The sequence below is a fragment of the Seriola dumerili genome, unplaced genomic scaffold (genome assembly GCF_002260705.1).
Source record: "Seriola dumerili isolate Sdu_G_001 unplaced genomic scaffold, Sdu_1.0 BDQW01000003.1, whole genome shotgun sequence".
Lineage (NCBI taxonomy): Eukaryota > Metazoa > Chordata > Actinopteri > Carangiformes > Carangidae > Seriola > Seriola dumerili.
The window spans coordinates 4,019,645-4,044,526 of NW_019174258.1; the positions used below are offsets into that span (position 1 = coordinate 4,019,645).

The window sequence follows — 24,882 nt, forward strand, 5'->3', positions numbered from 1 at the left end:
TATATGATAAATTTGTGATATTTTATAAATATTTGAAACAAGAAAAACACTTCTTGAAATGAACTAAGTCCTGTTTTATCTCTTCATGGGAATGAATTCTTCCAGTTCTTAAAAAAAAAAATCACAGGTTGTAAACACTGTATACAAGTACAAAACCAGAATGTGCAGTGGAACTTGTATCATAATCCATCTCTGAAGAGCGTGTACTTTACAGTCATCAGCATTAGTTTGACAACACAAACATCACATGTCTCAATCTTGATTTAAGAAGAAGAAATAAAAATGGTTCAGAGTTTCAAACTTTCCCTCACAGGAATGGAGCAGCAGTAAGATGTGGATCTTCCTCAACATCTCCATCTGCACAGATTACAACTAACTTCAAGTGAACAGGGAAACCTCAAACAAGTTCCCTGGACTTCTGAAAGTAAAAATGAATGTGCATAAAACACAAAATCTAATATAAATACTTTCAAATTAATCTACATTACAGGAAATATAGTATTGGAAAATGTTCAAACATCCTGGCTTACAAACAACTGGATATATTGTCAGATGTGTGTAACACTCAAGTCTATTCTGAACAACCACTGACTAGCCAGTGAAGTGGTCATGTTGTAAGAGCCATCAGTGGGTCATCAGCAAGAGTCAGACAGACTGACCTTGATTTAAATCACCTACCAAAGATGTAATGATGCCACCTCTTGCTTCTCTTGGTCCTTTAAGCAGAATCTTCTGCATTAGTGTCTCAAACAGTGAAATGTGCCTTTAATCTAGACTGCTTGCTTGGCTAGTATAAGCTAGTGTTGCTACTTTAAAATATCTTGGGCCATTATTTTAGGCTGCTATTGTCTCTACAGAAATCCTCTCTGTAGAAATACAGGGTTCATTTGGCAACATGAGAAGCCCTAGTAGGTGATATTCAATGCATTCACACAGGCACAATTAGCACCAACACATCATAAAGGAAAAAAGTTTCAGTTCCTTTTAAAGTCCCATGGGGAACTAGTACAGTTATTGTGTCAACTGAGCTAAACCTGTTTGGAGCAATGAATGTTCCTGGAATTAGTTTGTAGATAAGTGGCGCATTGCACACTTCGTATTTTGAGAGTAGAGATCTGACCAGCAGGACTTTATGTCCTGAGACCTTTGATGATGGCAGGTACAAAATATAATCATGTTGCTTCTGTGAAATAACTGCACTTCAAACATGAACAGAAAAACTGAGACCAATTTCATTTTGTGGCACATTTCTGATCCAAACTAAACAGAATATATCCAGTTGACGTCAGTTTAGTATCTAGTAGGATTTAACCTGTCAAGTTGATTCAGTCTTTTGCGCCTGTGCTAATGTTGCTTTAACAGTTTGTGTCACCCCACCTCAAAGGGCAGTGCTTTGGAGTCAGACTCAAGAGTAACAAGGCCACCGTACTGTATGTATAAATTATATAATCACATCTGTTTGGCTATACACTTTCTGTGTACAGTTTGAGGCTTGATGCATACATTATAATGCAGTACCACATAAGACTGTAGGTTTGGCTGAAAAAAACATCTGCATTAATCTGCAGCAGTGCGAATCACAGACAGTGCAGTTTCACTTTCAGTTCATTGTTAAGCTGTTCCTCTTTTTTTTTTCTTTTACTTTTTTTTTTTTTTTTTTTTTTTTTTTAAATATGACCACCAGTCACAACGTTTCCTTTATTATGTTTTAACTTTGTTGTATTGTGTTGAGCATATTTTGAATTTTGGAAAGTGTAGTTGTCATACGTGGCCTTTTCATGCCCTCTAAGTCAGGCCAGTGCAACACTTGGATTCACCCAAAGGCAATTTGTACTCTCTCTCGACAGAGGAATGACATGATTGTTTATGACACTAAAGTAGACCAAGGACTCTTACTATTTCCTTTTCCAACTCAACTGTTATCAAGTAAGAAATCTTGGCCTGTATAGTGGACTGATTGAATGTTTTACACAGCAGACAAATTGGTGATTTCAAACAAAGACGGACCTGAAAGAAAAATGACTGTGAGGTGACTGGGTACCTGGATACTTCCTTCTTCAACATGTAATTAGACTGATCAAGTGGTCTTCATGTTCATGCACATGGTCCATTCCTAGCAGCAAAGATAAATTAGGAGATGTGTCTTACAGAGGACTGAAGGGTGGGTATTTACGGGTGTAGTCTGTTATAGTTTGAAGCAGTCCTGATAGATGTGTGGGACTCCCTCACGTTGGATTGGAGGAGCAGCGCTGGAGAAGGAGGGCGTGGCAGGTGTCACAGACTCGGACTGGTTTTGGTGAGGCGGGCAGAGGAAGCTCATTGTCCGAGCAACTGTTACAGAAAATCTCCCCGCAGTTCCTACAGTGGTGCTGGAGACAGACACGGGACATAAATATTAGTGGTTTGTGTTGGGATTGCAAATGTAAATTGCTGTTTATTAATTTTCTATTGGTTGTCAGTTTCCTTTCATTATTTGTTTAAATCTTTACAAAAAACAAAGTTCATTTCTAACTCTAGTTGTGACTGTGGGATTTTCAATGTGGAAATGCAGATGTGTAAAACTGACCTTTCGTCTCGAGATGGAAAACTCCTTCTCACAAAGCTTACAGTGGCTGGCTTCCTTGTCCTTCAACCAAACCTGACCCCCCTGAAACAACACCACACATTAAATCCCAACATTATGTACCCTACTTCACTGATCCCAAATCAGCTTTGCCAATAACACATAACCAAGATGCAGGTACAGTATGCAGTATTTCTCTCAAGTTCTTTTAATGTTTTATATTTAATAATGATCAAACTCAACATCTTGCTGATGGAGAAGGTTTAGATTAAAGACTTTGTTCTGCTGTTTTCTTTTTTATCTCTTGAAGTGACTGCTGCTTTACCTGAAGAGCTTTGTTGGCTTCTTTGATGTCCTCAATCTTCAGTTTGGATCTGATGACAAAATGAATAGGACAGCGCAGGTAAATGAAATAAATAAAATTAACCATCACAGGTCATAAACCATTTATCTTTTGGCTGCTGTTCTTCAAGAGTTATTAATAGCAAAAAAAAAGTTTTAGTACTTTAATCCTTGTAGAATAGGTTTTCTTAAAGGGCTAATTGTTTTTTTTCTCCAAAGAAAACCTAAAAACTAACTTTGTTACATATTCCAAATCTTACATTGGACAGACAATCTTCAAGCTTCGTAAACTGTCTGCAAAAACAGCATGATTACCATATAGAGAGAGCATTTTTAATTTAAACATGCATACTCGCTGAGTTTGGAGCCTAGTTCCTCGAGAGCTTGTTCTTGGTCTTCACAGATAGTCTTCAGCTGAATGTTTTCATCCTGGAGACGATGGAACTCCTGGAAAAATGTTAAAACACAAACAAGAGAAGACATGTATCACATATAGTATAATATTATATACATGGTTATGTTTCCTTGTCTCTCCCTTCTTACCTTTTTTAGTCCATTGATCTGCAGCGCCTCTGTGCTGAGCTGAGCTACTGTCTCTCTCTCTCTGTCCAGATCATTTTGTAATGTCTGCCTCCACTCCCTCTCAATCTTCAGGTCTGTCTCCAGCTGCTGGCTACAGGAGCACCGCAAACATATGCACGCAACAACCAATAACAATAGTAAGGAGGACAAACGGGTGAGGAATAGATTATGTTAGAGCACATTGATTTATATTTGTATTAAATGTTTGTCTTGCTTTTTAAAATCACACATCATCAACAACAGCTGTATAAGAGGAAGTCTCCTGAGCAATTAAGTAAACAAACCTTTGCTAAGAAAAATGTGCCATGCTTCAAACTGTTTTAATTGGTTCATGAATTAGGACCCCAACAAGTTTCAGTTCTACCACGATACACAGGTTCTCTAGATTAAGTGTTGATGTGTGTGCATAAGTCTACCAGTCAGTCTGTGTTTGGAGGTGTTTTTCTTACAGTTGCCTTTCTCTGTGTTCGATCTGCCGCTGCAGACTGTCGGCCTTGTTGGCAAAGTCCAACTTGAAGCGTCTGGTTCCCTCCTCGGCCGAGGTGCGGTGCCTCTCTGCCTCCTGTAATCTGCACCATTATAACCAGGGACAAACTCAGGACCATGGAGAGAAAAAACTGGGGGGTTGGGGTGTTGAAAGCAGAAAAGGACAGAGGAAGATGGGAAGGACGACAATGGGTAAGGAGGGAGGTAAAGAACTAAGGTTTCTGGCGGGGGAAGATGAAGGAAGTATGGCTGAGGGTGAATGAAGAAGGTTGGGGTGAAGGATGGCGTTGTAATATGCATTGTTGGTAAAATTTAAGAGTGCAGGGATGAGAGGTGAACAAAACAGAGCTCAGTAAGGAATACAAAGGGGTGATGAGTCCAAAATAAAGACACACGATAAAACAACTGCCTTAAAGCAACTGAATGGACAAGAAATAAAGAGAATATCTAACTGAATGCAGCATCTTAGAGCACTCAGACAGAGGGAACTGGAGCATAGCATCACTGTGTTGTCTTTTACAACACTATACACACTACTTTGTTACACAATCACAGCATTTTGATTTTGAAAAATATGCCAATGTCATTGTTTTTCATCCAGTATCGCACAGGGAAGAAACTTATTTCATTGCATGTTTTGGGGATTTGGGGAATTTAACAAAGATTAAGATCCACTCTGATCATGGCCAAAAACTCAAACCACACTACTTTCAAAACATCTAACTTTATTTGTCACGGTGGTAAAAGACAGTAGTTGTGAGTTTTCAACAGCTGTACTGAGCTTTTATTCTTCTACAAACTGAGAGGAGTTACAGTACTATGAACGTGGAGTTAGAATAGGTAGAATGATTACTTCCTGATATATCACAAAAGTCAATAAATATACCAAGACGAGACACAACAACACATTCAGGGTCCCTTGACAGAAGCTCCAGAGGTTTACAGCTGTGTAACTACAAGTCTTTACACTGGGCTTAGCTGTCTGTTCTGCAGAAACAAAGCACATGAATTTTGCTAAAGCTGCTGGTCCCACTGAGCTGTTTACATCTACAAAACTTGACTGAACCTTACAATTTTCAGCGTAGGTGAATCTTCAGGAGGACAAGGAGCAAGAACGAGATGGGCTGTGTCCGAAATCGCTCCCTTTTTTAAAAAGGTACAGTGCACTACATCTACCCTCTGCCATTTTATTTGAGTGTCGAAATTTATAGAACATATGCTCTACTGTATATACTGCCTAAATGTTTGTTTATATAATCTTATTATGTGACACACCAGGGATGACACAAAATGATGATGGTTTATAAGTGCCCAAAATCTCAATTTACTTCTCACCATTGTGTAAACTACCGAGTCTATTATATAGGGAGTAGTGACTGAGTGAGTGAATGAGGGACTGATTTCAGACACAGCAAGGGTCATCACAGCTGGTCAGAAGCAGGTCAGGAGGTGCAATACATGCAGAGCAAACTGGCAACAAATTAAAAGCAGGAGGTGTCACACTCCTGTCTGACTTAACATCTGTAGTGGGCACCACTGACCGACTTTGATGAAATGCAGGCAGCTGTAGAAACACTTTGTCTGGGTTGTATGATAGGTTTCATGTTTACCGCTCTAGCTTCAAGCTGAACAATAAGGTTAAAGCAAATGCCCCCGTCTGACAGACAGCAAAGCACAGAAGCAGTTACTCAAAAATCTCAGCAGAGCCAATATGGAGGCCACTATGGGACAGGACAAAAATTCTTAGGAGGGAAGGAAGTTCCGAAAAGGAGGAGTGTGTTGTAGGAAAATACCAGTTCACTCATGTGGCAATGTGTTTTGCTCTGTGTGCCGGCCCTAAGATAGCTCCCCTAATGTGTAAATCGCCCTTCCTCAATAACTTTTGTACAGTCCCTACTGTGAATACTACAGTGTCTCAACTCTGTCAAGCAGTGGCTCTGGGGATTGCCAGATAAAACCTCTCAGTAGTTGTGATATGAGTGGTACAGCTCACTGTACTCATTTAACTCAATGTGACGCCTCGTTAATTACAATTCAGAGTCCAAACAGTCAGTTATCTTACTGTCAGTGATACTGCATATAAACTGACTACCAGAGAGAGGAAGAATGTGTAGCATGTGTATGTACGTGTGTGCATGCCTGAGCATGTGAGTGAATAGATAAAGTCGTGTGGTTAATTTTAAATGTTTTTTTTTCAAGTTTCTATTAAAGTATAACTGAGGTAATATTCAGACAGTTCTCTGACGGCTCAACACAGCCTTTGATGATGCTAAGTGAGGAACAGCAAGACTGACAGGGCGTATCCTCATTTAGCACAAACCCAACTGTTAAAAGTTGTATGAATGCAATTTAACTAAAGACCATGGAACATGTTGTGGTGGTCTCCATGAATCCCAGCTCTCTGCTGATGATGATCATGTTTCAGTAACTAAATGACCAAAACAATGCATTCTAGTTTCACCTGATTCTGTGGCTGCACTCAGGCCATAAAACCATCTGAATATTATGTGCAAAAAAACAGGAATGTTACTTTAATTTGAGTCCACTTATTCATTCATTCATAAGCAATCATGTGTCTGCATGTGTGTGCATATGTGCATATGTCTGTCTTCAGAAGGAGATGTCCTTGACTAGCTTGTACTGGTGCTCTGTGTCTGTGCTGGCACACTTAACAAATGACATAGCAAGCGTTCTGGTCTGACTTAGTAGGTCCTTATCACTGTACAGAGGAGCAGGGATAAAATCAGGAAAACAGACAAATCATAGAGGTTTCAAGGGAGCAAAATGGACGGATGATTGGATGGATGGTTTAAAAGAGATGAACAGGGAGGAAAGAAGGAGGAAAGAAAGGAGGGAAGGAAGAAAGGATGTCAATACATCAGTATTCTACGTGGCCCCGGTTACACTAAACACTTTAAGTGACTTTCAACATCACAAGCACAGCAGGAAGTGTAAATGAAAGGCATTAAAACATCAAAATCTGATTTCACGCTGCCAGATTCACTCTGGGATCAGATTTCTGCAGTCTGGATATACAGTATTTCCTTTCACAGTAAGTGTATGAGTAATGATTAGAGGTGGGGAGGAGATGCAGAGAAAGGTAATGTGGTCAGATAAATGAAATACAACTACAGCAGACAAAAACTGGTGAAAAGTGCAGAGCTTTACAATCATAATGACAGTTAAGCCTGGAAAGCAAGCTCTATGCTAACAGCAACACCTATAGTAGTCATCCCTAGTTCGATCTCTCTAGCCTCAACGGCATGTTAAATTCTTTCTAATTTCTCATTAGATGGCATAAATAAATGATTTGATTTTAAACAGGGGCTCTGATCAGAGCAGTTTTAACTTCTTCATTAGACTTTTCAACCACAACAGCACAAAACTCACGGTGAAAATAACAAGTGTAACCAGGGTCTGCATCCTAGCAACCTACAGAAACCTAGAGCAGCAAAAAACATTCACAGCCAATCACAAATAGGATGGAAGAGATTCAAACCAATGGGACTGGGGAGGGGAGGGATGGACTGAGTTGACCGGGAGACGATGGGATGAGGAGGGACCATAAGCTATCAATGAACCAGCAGATCTTATAATGACTGAAACAGATATGGAGCACTTACACACTGACTGAGGGAACTTGGCATGCATGAAAATATCTGTGTCTTATCAGATTTGATAAATTAAGGAAACACAAGGAAACTGTTTAGCAAACCCTGACATATCTCATCTTGTAATCTATGTAGTTAGTAGATGATGGCCTAAAAAATAGCTTCAACCAGTCAGTATACGGTGTGGCATTTGCTGTCTGAAATAGCAAGTCTGCTCGTTCCCTGAAGGTTAATATTTTATTTCAGTGAAATCTATTCAAAAGAAATGATGTTATGATGTAGGTGGAGGTGGCACCCTGAAACCCTGCACTGGCGCAGGGACTTCAAGCATATTTTTGGTAATTTTAATAGAACTGATCCGCAGGAAAAATGCAAACCTGTATTGTCTCGGTGTCTTGTCCCTTGTCTCTTCGATAATGCAAAAAATGTTCTTGTTTTTCAATAACAATGTGCAATTTTACTTCCAACTTCAACTGGACAGTGTGTTTATAACGTACAGATTTAACACACAAACAATTTTTTTTTTTATCTATTTACTTTACTAGTTTAATTTCACACACTGGTTTCAGACAGTATTAAGACACCTTGACTTGTTGCACTTGATATTGTTGTAAATGAATAAAACTGCCATTTTTGCCCATCTTCTACACCCTAACCCATAATAACAAAAGTGAAAACATGTTTTTAGAAATGTCTCAAAATTTACTGAAAATCAAAAGGTTCGGAATAGTTTCTGAATCTTCTTCAGTTACCAGGGTTTCCCACAGCTATTTATAGCACTAATCCACTAATTAAGACAACCTCTGCTACGATCTAAAGTAATGAACACTCCTTTATGCAACAAAACCTTAGAAATGTGTTATTTCACTGACAAAGACTGTGTAATTGATGACTGCAGCTATTGTTCAGACTGCCATCTAGTAACTAAATAGATCACAAAAGACAACGTGAGACTCAGCTCAGCACATGACAGACACTTGCCAATCATATCCCATGTTGCGATGTCAGGTAAAAATCTCAATGGTGTCACTTCAGTTAGTGAGGTTTTGTACTCTGAGAAATTTTGTGTTTGCAGGATGGTGTTTTGATTAGTGTGTGCTGTTATTTTACAGGCAGTGTATCTCACCTTTGCTCCAGCTGCTTCATGGTGGCAGTGATCTGATTGGTCTTCTCCTCCAGACGGCTGATCACATCGTTCTTCTTCTTCATCTCCTCATCGGACGACTAAGAAATGAGAGTTACTGGCTGTCATAGGTCATAGTAAGTAATGATTACAATATTTCTACTTCATTCATTTATCTCACAGAAGACATGAAGATGAGTGTGTGTTTGTGTCTGTACCTGCATCTTCTGGTACATTTCTACATTGATGGCTTTGACCTCGTCCAGTTGATGTCTCAGTCCGATCAGTGTGTCCTGTAAATCAAAAGCAAAAGGTTTCAGGAGTGTTGTGGCCCAGTACTGGCTGTGCTGTTGACACTGTCATGTGACTGCTTGTGGTTTCCTACAACAGTTACACTAAATGAAGTTCGTACAAGATGGAACTCAGCACTACATACACACAGATAATTACTTTGGCAGTTTTGGAGTTTAGTCGTATTTCTGTTTTCATATTTCATGCAAAAGTACTAAACAAGCTGAAATAAAAATAGGACAAACTTCATGTATCAACACATAACACAAACATTCCCATGATAATGATGCTGACATTATTCCCAAGTCTGACAGTTGAGTCACCCGTTGGTATTGTTTTAATGATCCCAGCAGCTACCTGAAAAAGCTGCCATGATGAAGCCACCATGGCACCTCCTGTACCTCACAGCTCGGCTACAAATGCCAGCTGTTGGTGTTTATGTTGCAGAGTTCACACGTTTTGTGGTGAGAGGCCTGACACTGGCAGGGCTGCCAGAGAGACGGGCACAAAAGCTTGCACGTTATTACTGCTCCATGTGAGCAAGTACAGGCAGGTGCTATACTTTTAGTCTGTGCACCCAAAGGGCTCGTTATCATCAGCTTCCACCAGCATCATTCTTAGGATCATCCTCCTTAAATGTTTGTGTCTAAATACATCTATAAAATGACTGATTCAGCCTCATCATTAACAATGCCCACAAGTTTTGTTTATTCAGTTGGTGCAGTCACTATAAGTCACTCTGGAGACTTACAGCATCCTTTCTGCCTACTTTAGCTCCTCCTTTTTTGTAAATAAACCAGTGGTCAAAAAGTACAACAAAGGGAAGTCAAACATGAGTTAATGTATGATGACCTGTTTTTCATGAATATCCTTCTCCAGAAGTTTCATGGCCAGCTCCATTTCCTGTTTCATTGACACCTGAACTACCAACTCATTCTCCACATCCTGAAAAATAAACCAAATATACGTATATAGCATGTTATTACACAGTCAGCTTGCACATCCCACACATTTTCTATACACAAGCAGCTACAGTGTGACCTGTCTGAGCTGGCACTCCTCCTTCAGCTGTCTCCGAGCCTCGTTGTACATCTCATCCAAACCCTGACGAGACTGTTTGTATGTGTCTCTCTCCACTGACACATCGCCTTGGGCTACCTAGAGAAAACAACATGTCACATCATTATGCATCAATTTTATTGGGTTGTGGTCCAAACTATGTCTAATTTTCAGATCAACAGTTTTGGATTCAGGTTTAGATGTATGTCTGTGTACCTCTAAATGTTGTTGTGCCTTCAGCAGAATGAGGCTGTTCTCACTCCTCAGCTGCTGGTTCTCTTCCTGCAGTTTGATGATGTTGTTCTTGGCTATGGCTAACTGCACATACATACATGCAGAAACGTACAATGACAGAGAGTCAGAGTCAGATAACTAGTCATGCCAGTAAGACTAGGTGAACCCAACTCATATCATGATCCTTTACTGACTAGTTTAACTTAACAAATGCATTTGAGTCATGAAGTAAATTTGTATGACACAGGCAAAAATGATTAGGACAGCTAGAGGTTTTGCTCTGTACACAAGTACACATTTTAGATTACATATTAAATAACAACTGGGGTTACAGTGCTGACTTTCATCTTCTTTCTGATATACAGATATTTTAAGTGTGAGTCTCACCTCCTCTATGAGTTTAGAGTTGGACTTCTCCAGAGAGTCAACTCTGCCCTGAAGACCATGGACTGTGGAGCTAGAAATACAAACACACAAAAACACAGAAATTATATTCAATCTCTGTTCATTTGTAGTCTCACAGATTTTTATCAGGCCAACATTTGGGATTATGGGAATATGGGAATATGTGACTGTATTAGTTGTGGTACAACCCTTAAAATGGAACTTTTCATTCCTCTGGTTGGATACTGCTCAGTGGAGAACTATGACTTGAGAGAGCCGTTATCATGATCATGAGGTTAAACAGCATTCACAGGTTAAGAGGACTGAACTGTCTCAACACAGACTGACAGACCTGAATTTGACTTTTAATGGCCACAGCAACAATACATAAATGCCATTGTTAGCTTGGCTTATGTTCAGAGGGGACACATTTTGAGGTTTGCTAACATGAAATCATGAAACAGTTGAAACTGTTTGTTTTCAGCTCTATCACAGCTGCAAAATTTGAATGAGGATTCACTAAACCTAAAGATCCATTTAAGGCAGCCGATCAATCCAAGTTATCTTAAAGGAGATACCAGGTTTGTGAGAAGAGGAAAATTTGAAAGAGGAAATGTGACTGAAATTCTTTTACTCAATCTGTCTGAAGGGAACAATGAGCCAGAGCTGCACGTCTGAAACCACCAGACTGGTTCAAATCTAAACTGACTGGATCTATTTTAACATGCAATCAAATTTTCGGCCATCTGCTTCTGATATTATGACTCAACACTAGACATTCAACAGATATAAAGCAAAACATAAGGTACACATAAAGTAGAATGACTGCCTGTCTCAATCAGCCACTGCTTAGGTACAAAATACACAGCATTTTAAACCCAGGACTTCCATTCCTTGAAAAGTCCTTGAACATCTTTAAAGTTTGTAACACTGTCGTTTCCAGGAATTCTGTGGAAAGCCCCGCAGATAGGTCTGTTTTCAATTTAACAAAAATGTCTTACTTGAGTTGTCGATTCAGCTCCTCTACATAGTTCTTCTGATCCAAGATGGATGCTATCTGGCTATTCCTGTTGCCATGGAAACAGACATAAAACAGAGCTCTGAATCACATTTATGAGGCGTAAAAGACCCTATGGTTTAAATAAAGTGGAGAGACAATGACAGATCGTACCTCTCTTCACTCCTGTAGTCATCGATGTCGTTTTTCAAGTACATGGAGAAGTCAATCACCCCGACCTTAAAGAATAAAAATAATTTTAAAAAGTAAAGATTTAGCTGATAACATTTCCTGAGGGAGGCAGCATGTACAGAGAAGCAGTGTGTGCACAACCATTGATTCAGTGAGATGAGTCATTAGGTCTTCAGCTGTTTCAACCCACCAAAACAAACTTAATAATTAGGTATGTTGAAATCATCAGTACATGGTTACACAAATTAAAACGCAGACAAAACAAACAAAACCCAAATTCATGCATGAAGGCAATGTCAAACGATTCATCTGTAATTAGCCACTAAGTGCCAACAGTGTATGTCTGCATTAGCTTATTGAAGTCATTTTTCAGTTAACCACACATATACAGAGAAATCACCATAAACCAAAAGTCAAGAATCCATCCACCCAGTCCATAACATCTTAACTATAAGGTCAAGATATCAAGGTGTAAATCCTCACCTCGTGGTCAGAACATGACAGTATCTGAACATACTCCTCCTCATGACTTCACATTACTACTACATCTCATTCAGGCACATGCACTCAGGTGTGAACTCTGTGCAGGGTGTTAGCCATAGTGAGAATATGCGTTTGCACTCAGGACAAAGTCTCCACCCATGGAGTAGAAACATGACACCAAAGCATCTGCTCTCCACCTGCCATAGCCAAAATGTGACGAAACAGATAAGTCGTGTCTACATTTCTGTTTTTGAAAACCAGAGTGACAGCCGTTCCACGTTTCATTTCAATGAACTGAAAGTAGAGTTTGTTTTGTTGACGTAAGACATAATTGTATTCCTCTGCTTAGTATGGTGCAAGCAGATTAGATCCAATCATAGTGAGAACAGAATTGAGAGAATAATGCATACCAGCTGTAAATACACCACATCATCAGATTTGCTTAATCTTGATAGCATACCCACATTAAGATGACGCTTTAATGTATTTTTTAAATCAAATGGTCTAATATGATTTCAGAAAAGTGGTTACCTGAGAGTCCAGGTCCTCGCCTTTGACGCACAGGTTGGCATCGATGACATTGAGGCCCACCAGCAGGCCCACGATCACAGCTCCCTCCTCCTCTAGCATCAGCGCTGAATTCTCATAGAAATCACTGTGGAGGAAGAGTTAAACAAGATTATCGTACACAGTTTTTGTAACCAACGTTTGTTCTCAAAACATAACATATATATTCTACAAGAAAAGTTAAATGTACCTTTTCCCATACATCTTGTTTGCGTGTGTGACGAGTGTGTATACCTGAGCAGATCTTTTCTGGTGATGAGGAGTCGCAGATAGTCAGCTAGCCGTTTCTGCATGAGCGCCAGACGCAACCACGCCCTGGCCCTACCTAAAGGAGTCCTGGAGCACACACGCACACACATACACACAAACACAAACATTAACACACACACACACCAGCAATAATTTTTTTTTTAGGAAGTTCTGAGGGTCTTAGGCTGGTGGTGCTGAGACATGATTAGATCAATCTGATGATACGCTTTGTTGATCAGGTTTTTCCTTTTTTGTTTCTGTCTCTGTAATTTGAGCCTGTGTGTGTCTATGAGATGGTAACAAAATATTCATTTCATTTCAAACTAACAATTCTAAATTCAATTTATAACCATAACCTTTTCAAAAGAATTCTTCCCCTGCCCTGGATGTTTAATGTAATCTAAAGTTGTGTGGGCTCATTCTTTTCAAGAGTTCCACCCTTACAACCTACCCTCATCGTCATCTAAATGACTGCAACCGTGTTTTTATTGCATAACATTACTCTAGAGTAAAACTGCAGGCACTGGCACAGTCTGCACTGTCCTGTCACTAACCTTTGAGTCCATACTTGCTGTTGCAAAAATTTCTGCTCTGCTACACATCTGTTGGTCTGACTCAGCACCACCAAAAGGAAACAGACTCTGTTCTCCATCTAAAACACCACAACTGTTCCCCATTTTGCTAGATCGGACGAGACCTGAAAATTACTACTTGATTCCCTGCCTGGAAGCTCTGCTATGTAGTGACTGATAACTAAATAACAAAGTGAAGTCTAACATGGAAATCATGTGCATGAACTAAAGTGAGTGGGAGCCTTACTACAGCCACTAGAGGACACAACTTGAATATTAATGTAGGATGCAGCAGTAGGGTTTTTGATGTTGATATGTTGACATACCATACCATTGGGCAGTCAAAAAAGTCACAAGCGGCAAAGAGTTTTAACATTTAACTTGCTTGTCACATCTTTGAAAAATGTATCTACACCAGTTTTTATTTTAAAAAAAAGGCCTGTTAAAAGAAGGTAGAGGAAAAGTGAAGTGAAAGAAAATCACACTCAGGTACTTCCCTGATCCAGCTCAGGTCACATTATGATGTTACTTGTGCATGTGCGGTGTTGGCTCGTGTTCCTCCACCAGTATGTTAGGTCAAGTTGTATGTGTTGTGTGTGTATAGAAATGTTGTCCTTACTTAAGTCCAGGCAGGTCTCGTACGGAGGCTGAGATCTCTGCTGCTTCAGGACACAGTTTCTCCACCAGCTCTAGTGGACCCCATAGAGACTTGTTAAAGCCCAGAAAGGACTTCTTCACTGGAGAAAGAAGACACAAAGCGGAAGAGAGTCAGACATAAACCTGATGAAGGCAAACACACACACACATTTCTGCTGCTTGGACATTAAATTTTAATAGTGGTGGGAGGGTTGCAGATATAGCCACATCATTTAAAACAGGCTCTCTCCTTCTTACCTCTGAGGCCATGTTTGAGACAGTGCTCCATGACAACAAAGAACTGCTGAAGAGGCGGGTAGTCTGAGTCCAGTGTTCGTCCGAAGCTCAGAGCTGATTCAATTAGCCCTTTAATACTCAGCTTGGCCATGTTCAGCAGGTTGGCTCGCTCCATAGTCATGGGGTCTCGCAGGGCTGCAGGACAAAAGCCAAACATAAACACTTAAATTAGAATATATGGAAAATACTCATGTCAGGACAGTCACACAATCATTTCTGCAAACTATCTTTTTTTATACATGGTACAAATGTTTATTATAATTAATATTATTATGTTTCTATGTGACAGAACAACTGAGTCACTTGGCCAAGTTGATGTCTTACAACTGGTGATTTTCAGAAACATACTTACAATAGGGAGGTAAAATAAATGTAATGCAAGTGCAGTGAAGGCAGAATCCACCCTGCACATCAAATACACATTTACATTTCTGTGTCAGGTCAGTGCAGTCACACAGATCCACAGATGGTATAGGAGTCCACCCTAACAGATCTGAATGTATATTATAAATCTGTGATCAAAGTATAACCACTTTTCCAAACCGGGAAATTAATTAGCCTACAAATAATGAATTTGACACTCAGTACCCATGTTTCTAGATATTTGTCTTGCCTGCAAATGTTGTGTTAACACGATAGCAGAACTGTGCCTGGCAGCAGCAAATTCAGTATGCCAGAATGATTAGTGGTACTTAACACTTACATGATAGAGAATCTCCAGGGCCAGAGATTGTAACCTCCTACAGAGATAGGCTTTATACATGTTCTGCACGTGGACCTCCGGGTTAATGTTTACCCGAACACCAGGACAGAACAATGTCAGGTCAAAACGATGTTTCCTAGCAATGTGGAAGAGCTTTAATTGCCCCGCACATCGGCCTGGAGGCAGCTGACAAATCAACAGATGATTTCTTGGGAGGTGCATGACTGTTGGGTGCCCTGGGGCAGTGGGTCCCCAAGCAGTATCTTCACATGACTTCTCTATATCATATCTAACTCAATGATGTGAAAAGTTATAATACTAAAGATCTGAAACCATGAAGCTAAATTTGTGATACAAGATTTAATTTAATGCATAAATTCAACTCATGTTTCTCATTCGGAACATTAAAATGATCCAATGAGTTTTACATACATACTGAGGTATGTTGACTTTGAATTTGGGACAAAGAGACCATGTGGTTTGGGCACTGACAGTACCAGGAGAGAAAAAGATGGATCGGTGCATCCCAAAAAAATAATCCCTAAGTGACATTTCCACCCTGCACGGTTTGGCCAGCCATCCAAAACACACAGATATACAATTACATAATAAAGATAAAAGCAGCAAATCCTCACATTTGAGTAGCTGGAACAAGAAAATGTATGGCATTTATGCTTGATTAAAAAAACCATTAAATGGCCTGAGTCACTGATCAATTGGCTAATCATTTCAACCCTATTTCATTTCGTCTGTGATGTACACTTGAAAGGAGTCTGAAACTAAATATAGTTGTGAGTGTGGGGGGTGGCAAAGAGAAGGGGATGCCAGCTGATGGGCATACACTGACAGCCACACAGTAGAGCTCTTAGATCTGCTACACAGTTACTGGCTACAACAACATACATGGCTAACAGCACACCGATTATTTCATTTGCATCAGGGCAGCATGTGATGCTTCAGGCAGTAAAGTTGTGTTATGGTCTAAAACAGCAGAAGCACAGAGAGATGTACCATCAAAGCCTGAGAGCAGAGCTGATGTAAGAAAAATCAATTGGCCACAGACAGATAATGGAGAAGTAATGTCAGATATAGAAGAGAGAGGAAACAGAGGTAATTTGTCACATTGTTACATCCACCAACTGAAACCATGACTGTAACTGTGCTCCAGTTATTAACTGACCGCATGATTGATTGTTCCTGAACATCTTATTCTGTGTAGAGAGACTGATAAGCAAAGGGGTTAGGGGTCACATTTGAGCATCTGTCCCTAAATCAGATACTGGGTGTCATCAGACCTGTTATCAGCCCCCCACCTACACCCACCCACACACACACACACACACACACACACATATATACACACACACACACGCGCGCGCGCGCGCGCGGCCCTTGATGAGCTGACCAAACTCTACCTTGGACGGTCCAGTCCCCTGGCAGAGACGTTCTGTGCTCCGACACTTTGGGCAGGACGTGAATGCTCCCTGAAATGGTCTCGGATGCTTTTCTGGCCAAAGCAAAGATAGGAGCCTGCCATCGCCCGTCTCCCCCACTGCCTCCACCTCCTCCTCTCACTGTGCTGCTACTGTTAGCTTTATCACCAGCAGCAGATTTGTCTTCCTGCAGCCTCAGGATCCCAAACACCTGTGCTTTCTCCTTGCTGCTGTCCGCTTCAGACAGAGCCAGGTCGTGCTCTGCGGGCGATGTCATGTTCATGTACCTCTGAAAAGATTGTAGCTATCGCGGGTCCGTGCGACAACAGACCGATTTACACGGTTTGCTAACCGTCAAAGAGCTAGCTCTGGTGTACACTTCACCCGGCAACCATTATGACAACCGCAGCATAAAAATACCTGCGATACCACCGGCCAAACCAATGACAAGTCCAGCTACGGTGTCAGAAATCAACCGTCGTAACGCTCCCGGGCAGCAAACCTACTCGTCGGTCTACATGGTGATCGTTAGCATCGGCGGGGAAAGCGCGGAAACCTGCTGCTCGAGAAACGTGTCTTTCCCGTACATTTCGGTGTGGTAGAGATTTGTTTACAGCCAGCAGACCAAACCGAGAGTTGGCTCCTGATGGTCCCGCTGCACCCTCCGGAGGGGCGGTGTCAGAAGGCTCACAAGACACACAAAGGCAGCACTACGTAATGATTTTAGTGGCTGCTGTGTTGTAGACCTACCGCTCTCTGCTGCTGGAAGAGAGAACTGCACGACAGCGCTACAATTCAGGGGAAATACGTATTTATCACTTCCACTACAGTTACTTATCAAATTAAGATTATCATAAAGCATATGATAAACTTATAAAATAAGATGGTAACACCTTACTTTAAGTCCTCCTAATGATCATTTATAAGCACTATATAAACATTTTAAAAATAGTTTATAACACACTACAATGTAGTAGTAAGAAGATATTAATGTTTATTGATGTATTTCTCAATAAATAAAGGCTATATATAATAACATGTTACACATGTTAAGTCTTAACTTTAGGCCTTAGTCTGATCATTTTAGGTTAAATATATTTGTCTTTTAAACAAAACACACAATTTTAAACAATTGCACAATTTTAAGGCCAAAAAAGGATTTAGTATTCTCTGCAACAATTACATACCTGGCAGCGTTGTGACTGAGCTTTGAAACAACATTTTCGGAGAAGATGAGAACATTTACAGGGTTTGATTGGTGGCTTGTCCATAATTTCCTAGGTGGGTGGGGTTCTGCTGGGGGAATTTTGACTCACAACCTCAATATTTCCACAGGCCTGGCTAAGGCCCTTCTTACTGTACAATTTAGCATGTTGAACCCATAGAGGAAACTTAAATAGCAATGCAAAACAGAATTAAGTAGAATTTAGAGGCAAAGCAGTGGAAGCAATAAACACCCACACAGGCAGCAGTAAAGATGAGGAAGTAGACAAAGAGAGTAAGGCTGAGTAGGCTTTGGAAACTTGATTAAGGTTTCAAGTGAAACAAGCAGTCTACTTGAATTTTAAGGCTGCAACTAATGATTGATTTAATTATTTATCAATCTTATGATTATGCTCCCAATTTAATCTGCCGAACAAACATGATGCTTCCTTTAATCATTGGTGCTGTTCTTAACATTAGGTTTAAGAATAGCACATAAATAACTGAATATCTATAAACTTTAGGTTTAGAATAGAAATTGTTAAGTGGTCAAGAGTGAACTACAGTCTGGAGAGAGGCTTTTGGATGCTTATGCATTTAACCGGTGACTGTAGCTCATTCTTGACCCATGGAAAAGTGTTTTCTTTTATAAAGAACACTGTATGGAACCAGGTTCTTATATCATCATATAACAGATTAGGTTATTCATTCAAATAGAAATTTTCAACCCACCTTGGCTGTAGGCTAACCGCTCCATGCTCTCACTATGAGTGATGCCCCAGCGGTGAAGACTCTGAGGTGAGTACATGATAGGTGGAGCTCTCCTCTGCCCACTGCCGTGTTGCAATGAGGTTAGTAGATCAAGCAGATCCCTGAGCCCTGAAGTGGCCCGTTTCTGTCTGGTTTTTGCTGAACTGGTGTAATACAGTCAAGTTTCCTTGGATTTTCTGATTCCCCAGATGACCCTCCCTCCTAATCTGTGGTGGACTAATATGGTGTGTTCCAGTTTGCTCTAGTTTTGCCACAGTCTCAGGCTGTGCTGGGTCTCTGCTGAGCTGGACAGGGATGCCTGGAAGAGAACAGACAGCGGAGACAGTAAGAGACAGATGCTCACAGTCATAAATAATATGCACAAAATAGTTATTCTCTGAAATATTCTACTAAACTCTAATAAATCTTGACCTAATGAGAAAATAGTAGAATCATCTCCAAAACTGGCATGATTTTTTTACCAGAATGCATTTTACCTTTTTTCTGAGTAGCAGCTTATGAGGAATGTATCCAGAGGGCGTCCATCTCACCACAGTATGGATGTAAAAGTGTCCAACCACACCAACTGTACAATGTTAGATCCATAACAACACAGAGCGAGACGAACTGTTGCAGCACAGACCCTACAGTACACTGCATTACTACAACCATTGCTTTTCTTTACTCCTTTGTAGTTTCTCTTGTTCTGCTTCTCTTCCTCTGTTTGACTTACTCTCTCTCTCTAATAGCTCTGGGCTGACCAGGGTCATATGACCGCTTTCTTGCAGATCCATAGACTCCTTTGTTGTTTGTATGCTGCCTTAGTTAATCCAGTGAACGGCTGTGTCCAGTCAGCAGAGAATTCATAAATCAGGCCGCTGCTGTCCTTTCTCAGCATTTGTTTTCCTGTTGACCTGACCGTGTTCTGCCTAACACTTAATTTCTCTGTATCTGTATGTATTTATATGCCTTGATATTTGACTTTCATGTTTTTTTACTGTGCTACCTGTTTCACCCATCAATGACACAGTATCAATAAACATGTAAGCCTCTTCATCATTTTGTCATTCTGCAGGTGTGACCATCTGTGCTGCTTTGAGGCTGTTCATACATTTTCTGCCTGGTTGTCTGTAGATCAACCATCATTAACACTTTAACACCATTAACACCTATAATGACAACACACAACTATGCCTCATCTTAAACGTATTTGAATTTAATGTAATTGATTCAATATTTTCATCCTGATGCAAGTGAAAAGGAGAAAATACATGCATAACCATGCCAATATCTTCATTCATAATCGGATACTTGCAGCCTACATAGGAGTTCATTCTGATTTCACATCAAAAGTGCACATGACTCAAAGGGTCTTTCTCAGCTTCTCTCTGTATCATTTATCCATCTCTCCTCCAACCCTCCATCCACTTTCCTTCTCCACTCTGTCTTCTCTCTGAACCACACCTAAACAAACACACTACTCAACACTACTTCCAGGGTGGTATGTTTATACCATATGACCATCTTTATCACTGTATGAGCACGCCCTTCCACGTGACCGACAGCTGGACCAACCAATCAGCATCCCTCAATGGAACCTCTCTCCACCAATAAGGGCGTGATGCTGTTTCATCGTAGTAGCCAGCCTTTCATTCTGCAGCATTGCCCGGAATTAGAGTGGTGCTATGCTCAAAATTTTATTGCATCTTATTTGTTATTATTCTTTTGATTAGCAGAGAACAAGAAACAGTAACTATCCGGAGACATAAAATATACATTTTAGGCAACAAAAATTAAAGTAAGATCATTACAACATGTGCAGTACATACACTACTGTCAGCTGTAATTATTCCAACTAAATGTTTCACACCATCATCCCTAATGTGCTATAATTATGTAAACATTTATGTTATCAGGCAGTAATTGTATCTCACCTTAGAAGCAAGAAGCAGAGTGATGATTCTTGATTATGCAGATTGTCAGCAATCACTAGACTGGTTCAAAAAAGGATAAGTCTATTCTCTGGTCTTGTGATAGATTGTCGGCGATGACTCGGTGAAAACTGGCCAAGAGGGGCTTGTGTCAATCCCAGTCCAATTGTAGCAGCTACAGGCAGCGGTTAGTTGCTCCCAGATGTCCCATGATAGGCACTTCAGAAGGTACTATTACTTCTACTGCAGAAATGAACAGATATGGAATAGGGATATCTTCTTAGTATTCTCTTTCACATATCTATCTATCTATCTATCTATCTATCTATCTATCTATCTATCTATCTATCTATCTATCTATCTATCTATCTATCTACCTACCTACCTAGCTATCTAGATGTTCTGCGAGGTTGCTACATTCAGTTCTGAAGCAATAAGCCGGTACCCACTCTGGAGACATCACCGACAGAAACCACAACCATCACCCCACACAGCACCCAATGACAAGAGAGCAGGGAGACTCAGAGAGGGGGAGGGGTTAGGGAGTAACACAGCAAAGAGAGGAGAAGAAAGGGAGAGGAGGGAGGAGGCTAGAAGCGGGGTAATTACACTGAGGAGGAGAGGAGAGGAGAGGAGAGGAGAGGAGAGGATGGGGGTAGCAGAGGGTTGACAGAGAGAAAATACACACACAGCAAGAGGAGAGCACACATACACGCCCACACATTACTGTACATGTGAATGAAATACATGAAGATATGAATGAAAACATACAAATGTTGCTAAACAGTATTTTCTCAAAGCAGAACACAAGAGAGGGGGGTCAGGCTTGTTCTTACCAACCAATCCCTGGCTGGGGATTGAACAGAGAGGGAGGACGTTGTTGAGACAGATAAGAGATTGGTGTGCGTGTGTGTGTGTGTGTGTGGAAGTGAATGACTTTGCAGCTAAGAGAATGAAATAGTATCTCTGCAGCTAGAGATTACTCTCAGTGAAATAAAAGATGAGGTTGATTCTGTCATTACTTTGCTAGAAACCAACAGGGTGCAAGGAGTGAACAACAAACAAGACAAAAAAGATTTTTGTGTACTTGCATGAATAATAAAAATCAAGGGCGTAGGTTTGCATATGGATGGTAGGGATATGTCCCCACCAATATTTTGGGAGGACAGAATTTTCCCCACAAATATTTGAGTGAACTCATTCTGTACTGCGTTTGGAGTGAAGTCATATTAGATTATTCCAATGTGCCCTCCAAGAGGCTATGTCTCCAAGATAGCCAATTTAGGCATGCTAACATTTGATTGACTGAAAGGGTGGGAGGTTTCTGAAGGCTCAAGTCCTGTGAGAATATCACAGTGGTACCTAACGACACCCGAAAAATGTCAACTGATGTTATTTAACCATGTTAACTAGCGTTAACCAGCAAGCTAACCCTGGCTTCTGTAGGCTAGCAGTTTGGTTGCTAGCAGCAGTAAACATAAAGTGATGCATATATCAAAGTATGAGTTTAATTTCTGTCGAAAAATGTCACCATTAATACCATGATGTTGTTATGCCTTACTATACTATGACATTTGTATGCCTTACTGTATGATGATTTGTTTATGGAGAGGGACAGTGTTTCACTGATTACAACTGTCGCCTCACAGTAAGATGTTTAAGGGTTTGAACCCCGGGCCTGGGGCTTTTCTATGTGGAATCTCCCGCAGACATGCACATTAAGTTTATTGGTGACTCTAATACCTTACTATACTATGATGTTTTTATGCCTTACTATACTATGTTCCGGGTCTGGGGCCTTTCTATTTGGAGTTTGCATGTTCTCCTGACTCCAACTGACTTTTTTACAATATAATGACTTTTTTTATGCTTACTATACTATGACTTTTTTTACGACTTTTTTGACTATACTATGACTTTTTATACCTTACTCCAATAATGATGTTTTTATGCCTTACTGCACCATGACTTTTCTATCAGGCACTTAGAACTGTTGCCTAAAAGTGAGAAAGTTCTGTGTTCGAACCCCGGGCCTGGGGCCTTTCTGTGTGGAGTTTGCATGTTCTCTCTGTGCCTACGTGGGTTCTGTCCCGGTACTCTGGCTTCCTCCTGCAGTTCAAAGACAAGCACATTAGGTTTGTTAAAGACTCTAATGCCTTATGGCCTTTTTTAATGCCTTACTATACTATGACTTTTTATGCCTTACTACACTATGACATTTTCTGCCTTACTACAGTATTACTTTTTATGCCATACTATACTTTGACTTTTTTATGCCTTAGTATACTGTGACGTTGTTTTGACTTACTATACTTTGACTCTTTTTTCTGCCAGGATCCTGTCCGTGGACTTCTGCTCTGCCTTCATCACAATCATCCCCACCCTGCTGCAGGATAAGCTCTTCCAGGAGCTGAACACTCTTAAGACAGTGGAGATGATAGTGGACTAAGAACCCAGCCCCACCCACCCCCATCACCCTGTGTGACTCCCCCATGGACAACGTGGAGTACTTCTGTTTCCTGGGCACCGCTGTCACACAGGACCTGAAGTTTGAGCTGAACATCAGCTCCCTTACCAAGGCAGCCCAGCAGAGGATATACTTCCCGCAGCAGTTGAAGAAGTTCAACTTGCAGAGGACAATGATGGTGAACTTCTACACTGCCATCATCGAGTCCATCTTCACCACCTCTATTGCCACCTGGTACGCTGCTGCCATTGCAAAAGACAAGCGCAGACTGCAGTGTATCATTCACTCTGCTGAGAGGGTAATTGGCTGCAATCTGCCAACCATCCAGGACCTGTACACCTCCAGGACTTGACCCCTCCTTCCCAGGACACAAACTGTTTGAGACACTCCCCCCTGACAAGAGGCTGCGGTCCATCAGCACCACAACCTCAATCCACAAGAACAGCTTCTTCCCTATTGCAGTTGGCCTCATTAACAAGGCCAAAGACCCCCACTGTCACTGACACCCCCAACACCCTGTACCTCGTGAACTATTGCACACACACACACTCCACCAGTCTTGCACAGTGTACATATTTGCATTGTTGTTATATATATATATATTGTGTTATATTTATAGTTTTCTATTCATTGTTTTGTATAATATTTCTTCACTTTTTATTGTAAATATTTCACCTTTTATCTTATTGTTAAATTTTTCTATTTATATCTAAGACCTGCAGTACTTGCTTGTTTCAGCTTTGTTTAAATTTCTGTTCCCCTTAATATGTTTGTTGTCATTCTCTTAAACACTAAAAAAAAATTCTTGTATGTTGAAAAACCTACTTGGCAATAAACCAGATTCTGATTTTCTGATTTTCTGATTTTTTTTATTGAATTTCTATTATCACGTTTGTATGCCATTACTAAACTGACGTTTTTTATGACTTAACATATTATGACTTCTTTTATACCTTACGATACTATGAAGTTTTTATTCCGTTATTATACGATGACATTTTTTATGACTTACTACTAATACTTCTTTTATGCCTAACTATAGCATGATTTTTTATGCCTTACTATACTATGACTTTTTATGCCTTAATATACTATGACTTTTTATGACTTTTAATGCCTTACTATACTATGATGTTTTTATGCCTTTTTATGCCTTATTGTACTATATCCTTTACATAACTTGTTATGCCTTGCTACAGTATAACCTTTTTTAGGTCTTACTATACTATTACTTTTTTATGCCTTGCTCTGCTATGGCATTTGTACGCCATTGCTATACTATGGCATTTTTTTTATGTCTTACTATACTATTAGTTTTTAGGCATAACTATACTATGATTTTTTTATGCCTTATTATAAAATGACTTTTTCTGCTTTACTATATACTGTGACTTTTTTAATGCATTTCTACACTATGATTTTTTATGCCTTAGTATTATATGAATTCTTTAATGCCTTAATATACTTTGACTTTTTTATGCCTTAGTAAACTGTGACATTTTAATGCCTTACTATACTATGAAGTTTTTATTCCATAACGATATGATGTAGTTTCTTATGACTAACTATACTAAGACTTCTTTTATGCCTTACTATACTATGAGTTTTTATGCTTTAAAATACTGTGAGTTATTTATGCCTTACTATACTATGACTTTTTATGCTTTACTATACTATGACTTTTTCATGCCTTACTATACTATCACTTTTCATGCCTTAATATACCA

At 40.1% G+C, this 24,882-nt stretch overlaps 1 protein-coding gene across 3 annotated transcripts; it reads right to left on the reverse strand.

Annotated features, from left to right (window-relative positions):
* Positions 1–1,687: 1,687 nt before the first annotated feature.
* rufy2 (RUN and FYVE domain containing 2) lies at positions 1,688–20,976 on the reverse strand. Of its 3 annotated transcripts, XM_022743012.1 has the most exons (20): positions 20,692–20,976; positions 18,740–19,076; positions 14,630–14,803; positions 14,355–14,472; positions 13,149–13,250; positions 12,879–13,002; positions 11,847–11,911; positions 11,677–11,742; positions 10,679–10,748; positions 10,274–10,375; positions 10,040–10,156; positions 9,851–9,943; positions 8,926–9,000; positions 8,711–8,808; positions 3,937–4,056; positions 3,449–3,578; positions 3,258–3,352; positions 2,889–2,937; positions 2,567–2,647; positions 1,688–2,369 (listed from the first exon to the last, which is right to left on the reverse strand). In XM_022743012.1, exons 2-20 carry the CDS (start codon positions 18,813–18,815, stop codon positions 2,226–2,228), a joined length of 1,899 nt encoding a protein of 632 aa, XP_022598733.1. In that variant the 5' UTR covers positions 18,816–19,076; positions 20,692–20,976; the 3' UTR covers positions 1,688–2,225. The 3 variants fall into 3 exon arrangements, with proteins under 3 accessions (XP_022598733.1, XP_022598727.1, XP_022598742.1); XM_022743006.1 differs by lacking the exons at positions 18,740–19,076; positions 20,692–20,976 and adding an exon at positions 16,787–17,480; XM_022743021.1 differs by lacking the exons at positions 1,688–2,369; positions 2,567–2,647; positions 2,889–2,937; ... (3 more) ...; positions 18,740–19,076; positions 20,692–20,976 and adding exons at positions 4,677–6,692; positions 16,787–17,480.
* Positions 20,977–24,882: the final 3,906 nt, after the last annotated feature.

Bases quoted from the DNA above. Each gene is read 5' to 3' on its own strand.
- rufy2 (XM_022743006.1), bottom strand. From the start codon at position 17,087: ATGAACATGACATCGCCCGCAGAGCACGACCTGGCTCTGTCTGAAGCG. The intron at 14,473-14,629 runs GTAAGAAGGAGA...TTCTTTCTCCAG, and splicing joins TCTCAAACATGGCCTCAGAG to TGAAGAAGTCCTTTCTGGGC. The intron at 4,057-8,710 runs GTGAGATACACT...ATAATGGTGCAG, and splicing joins ATGAAGCAGCTGGAGCAAAG to ATTACAGGAGGCAGAGAGGC.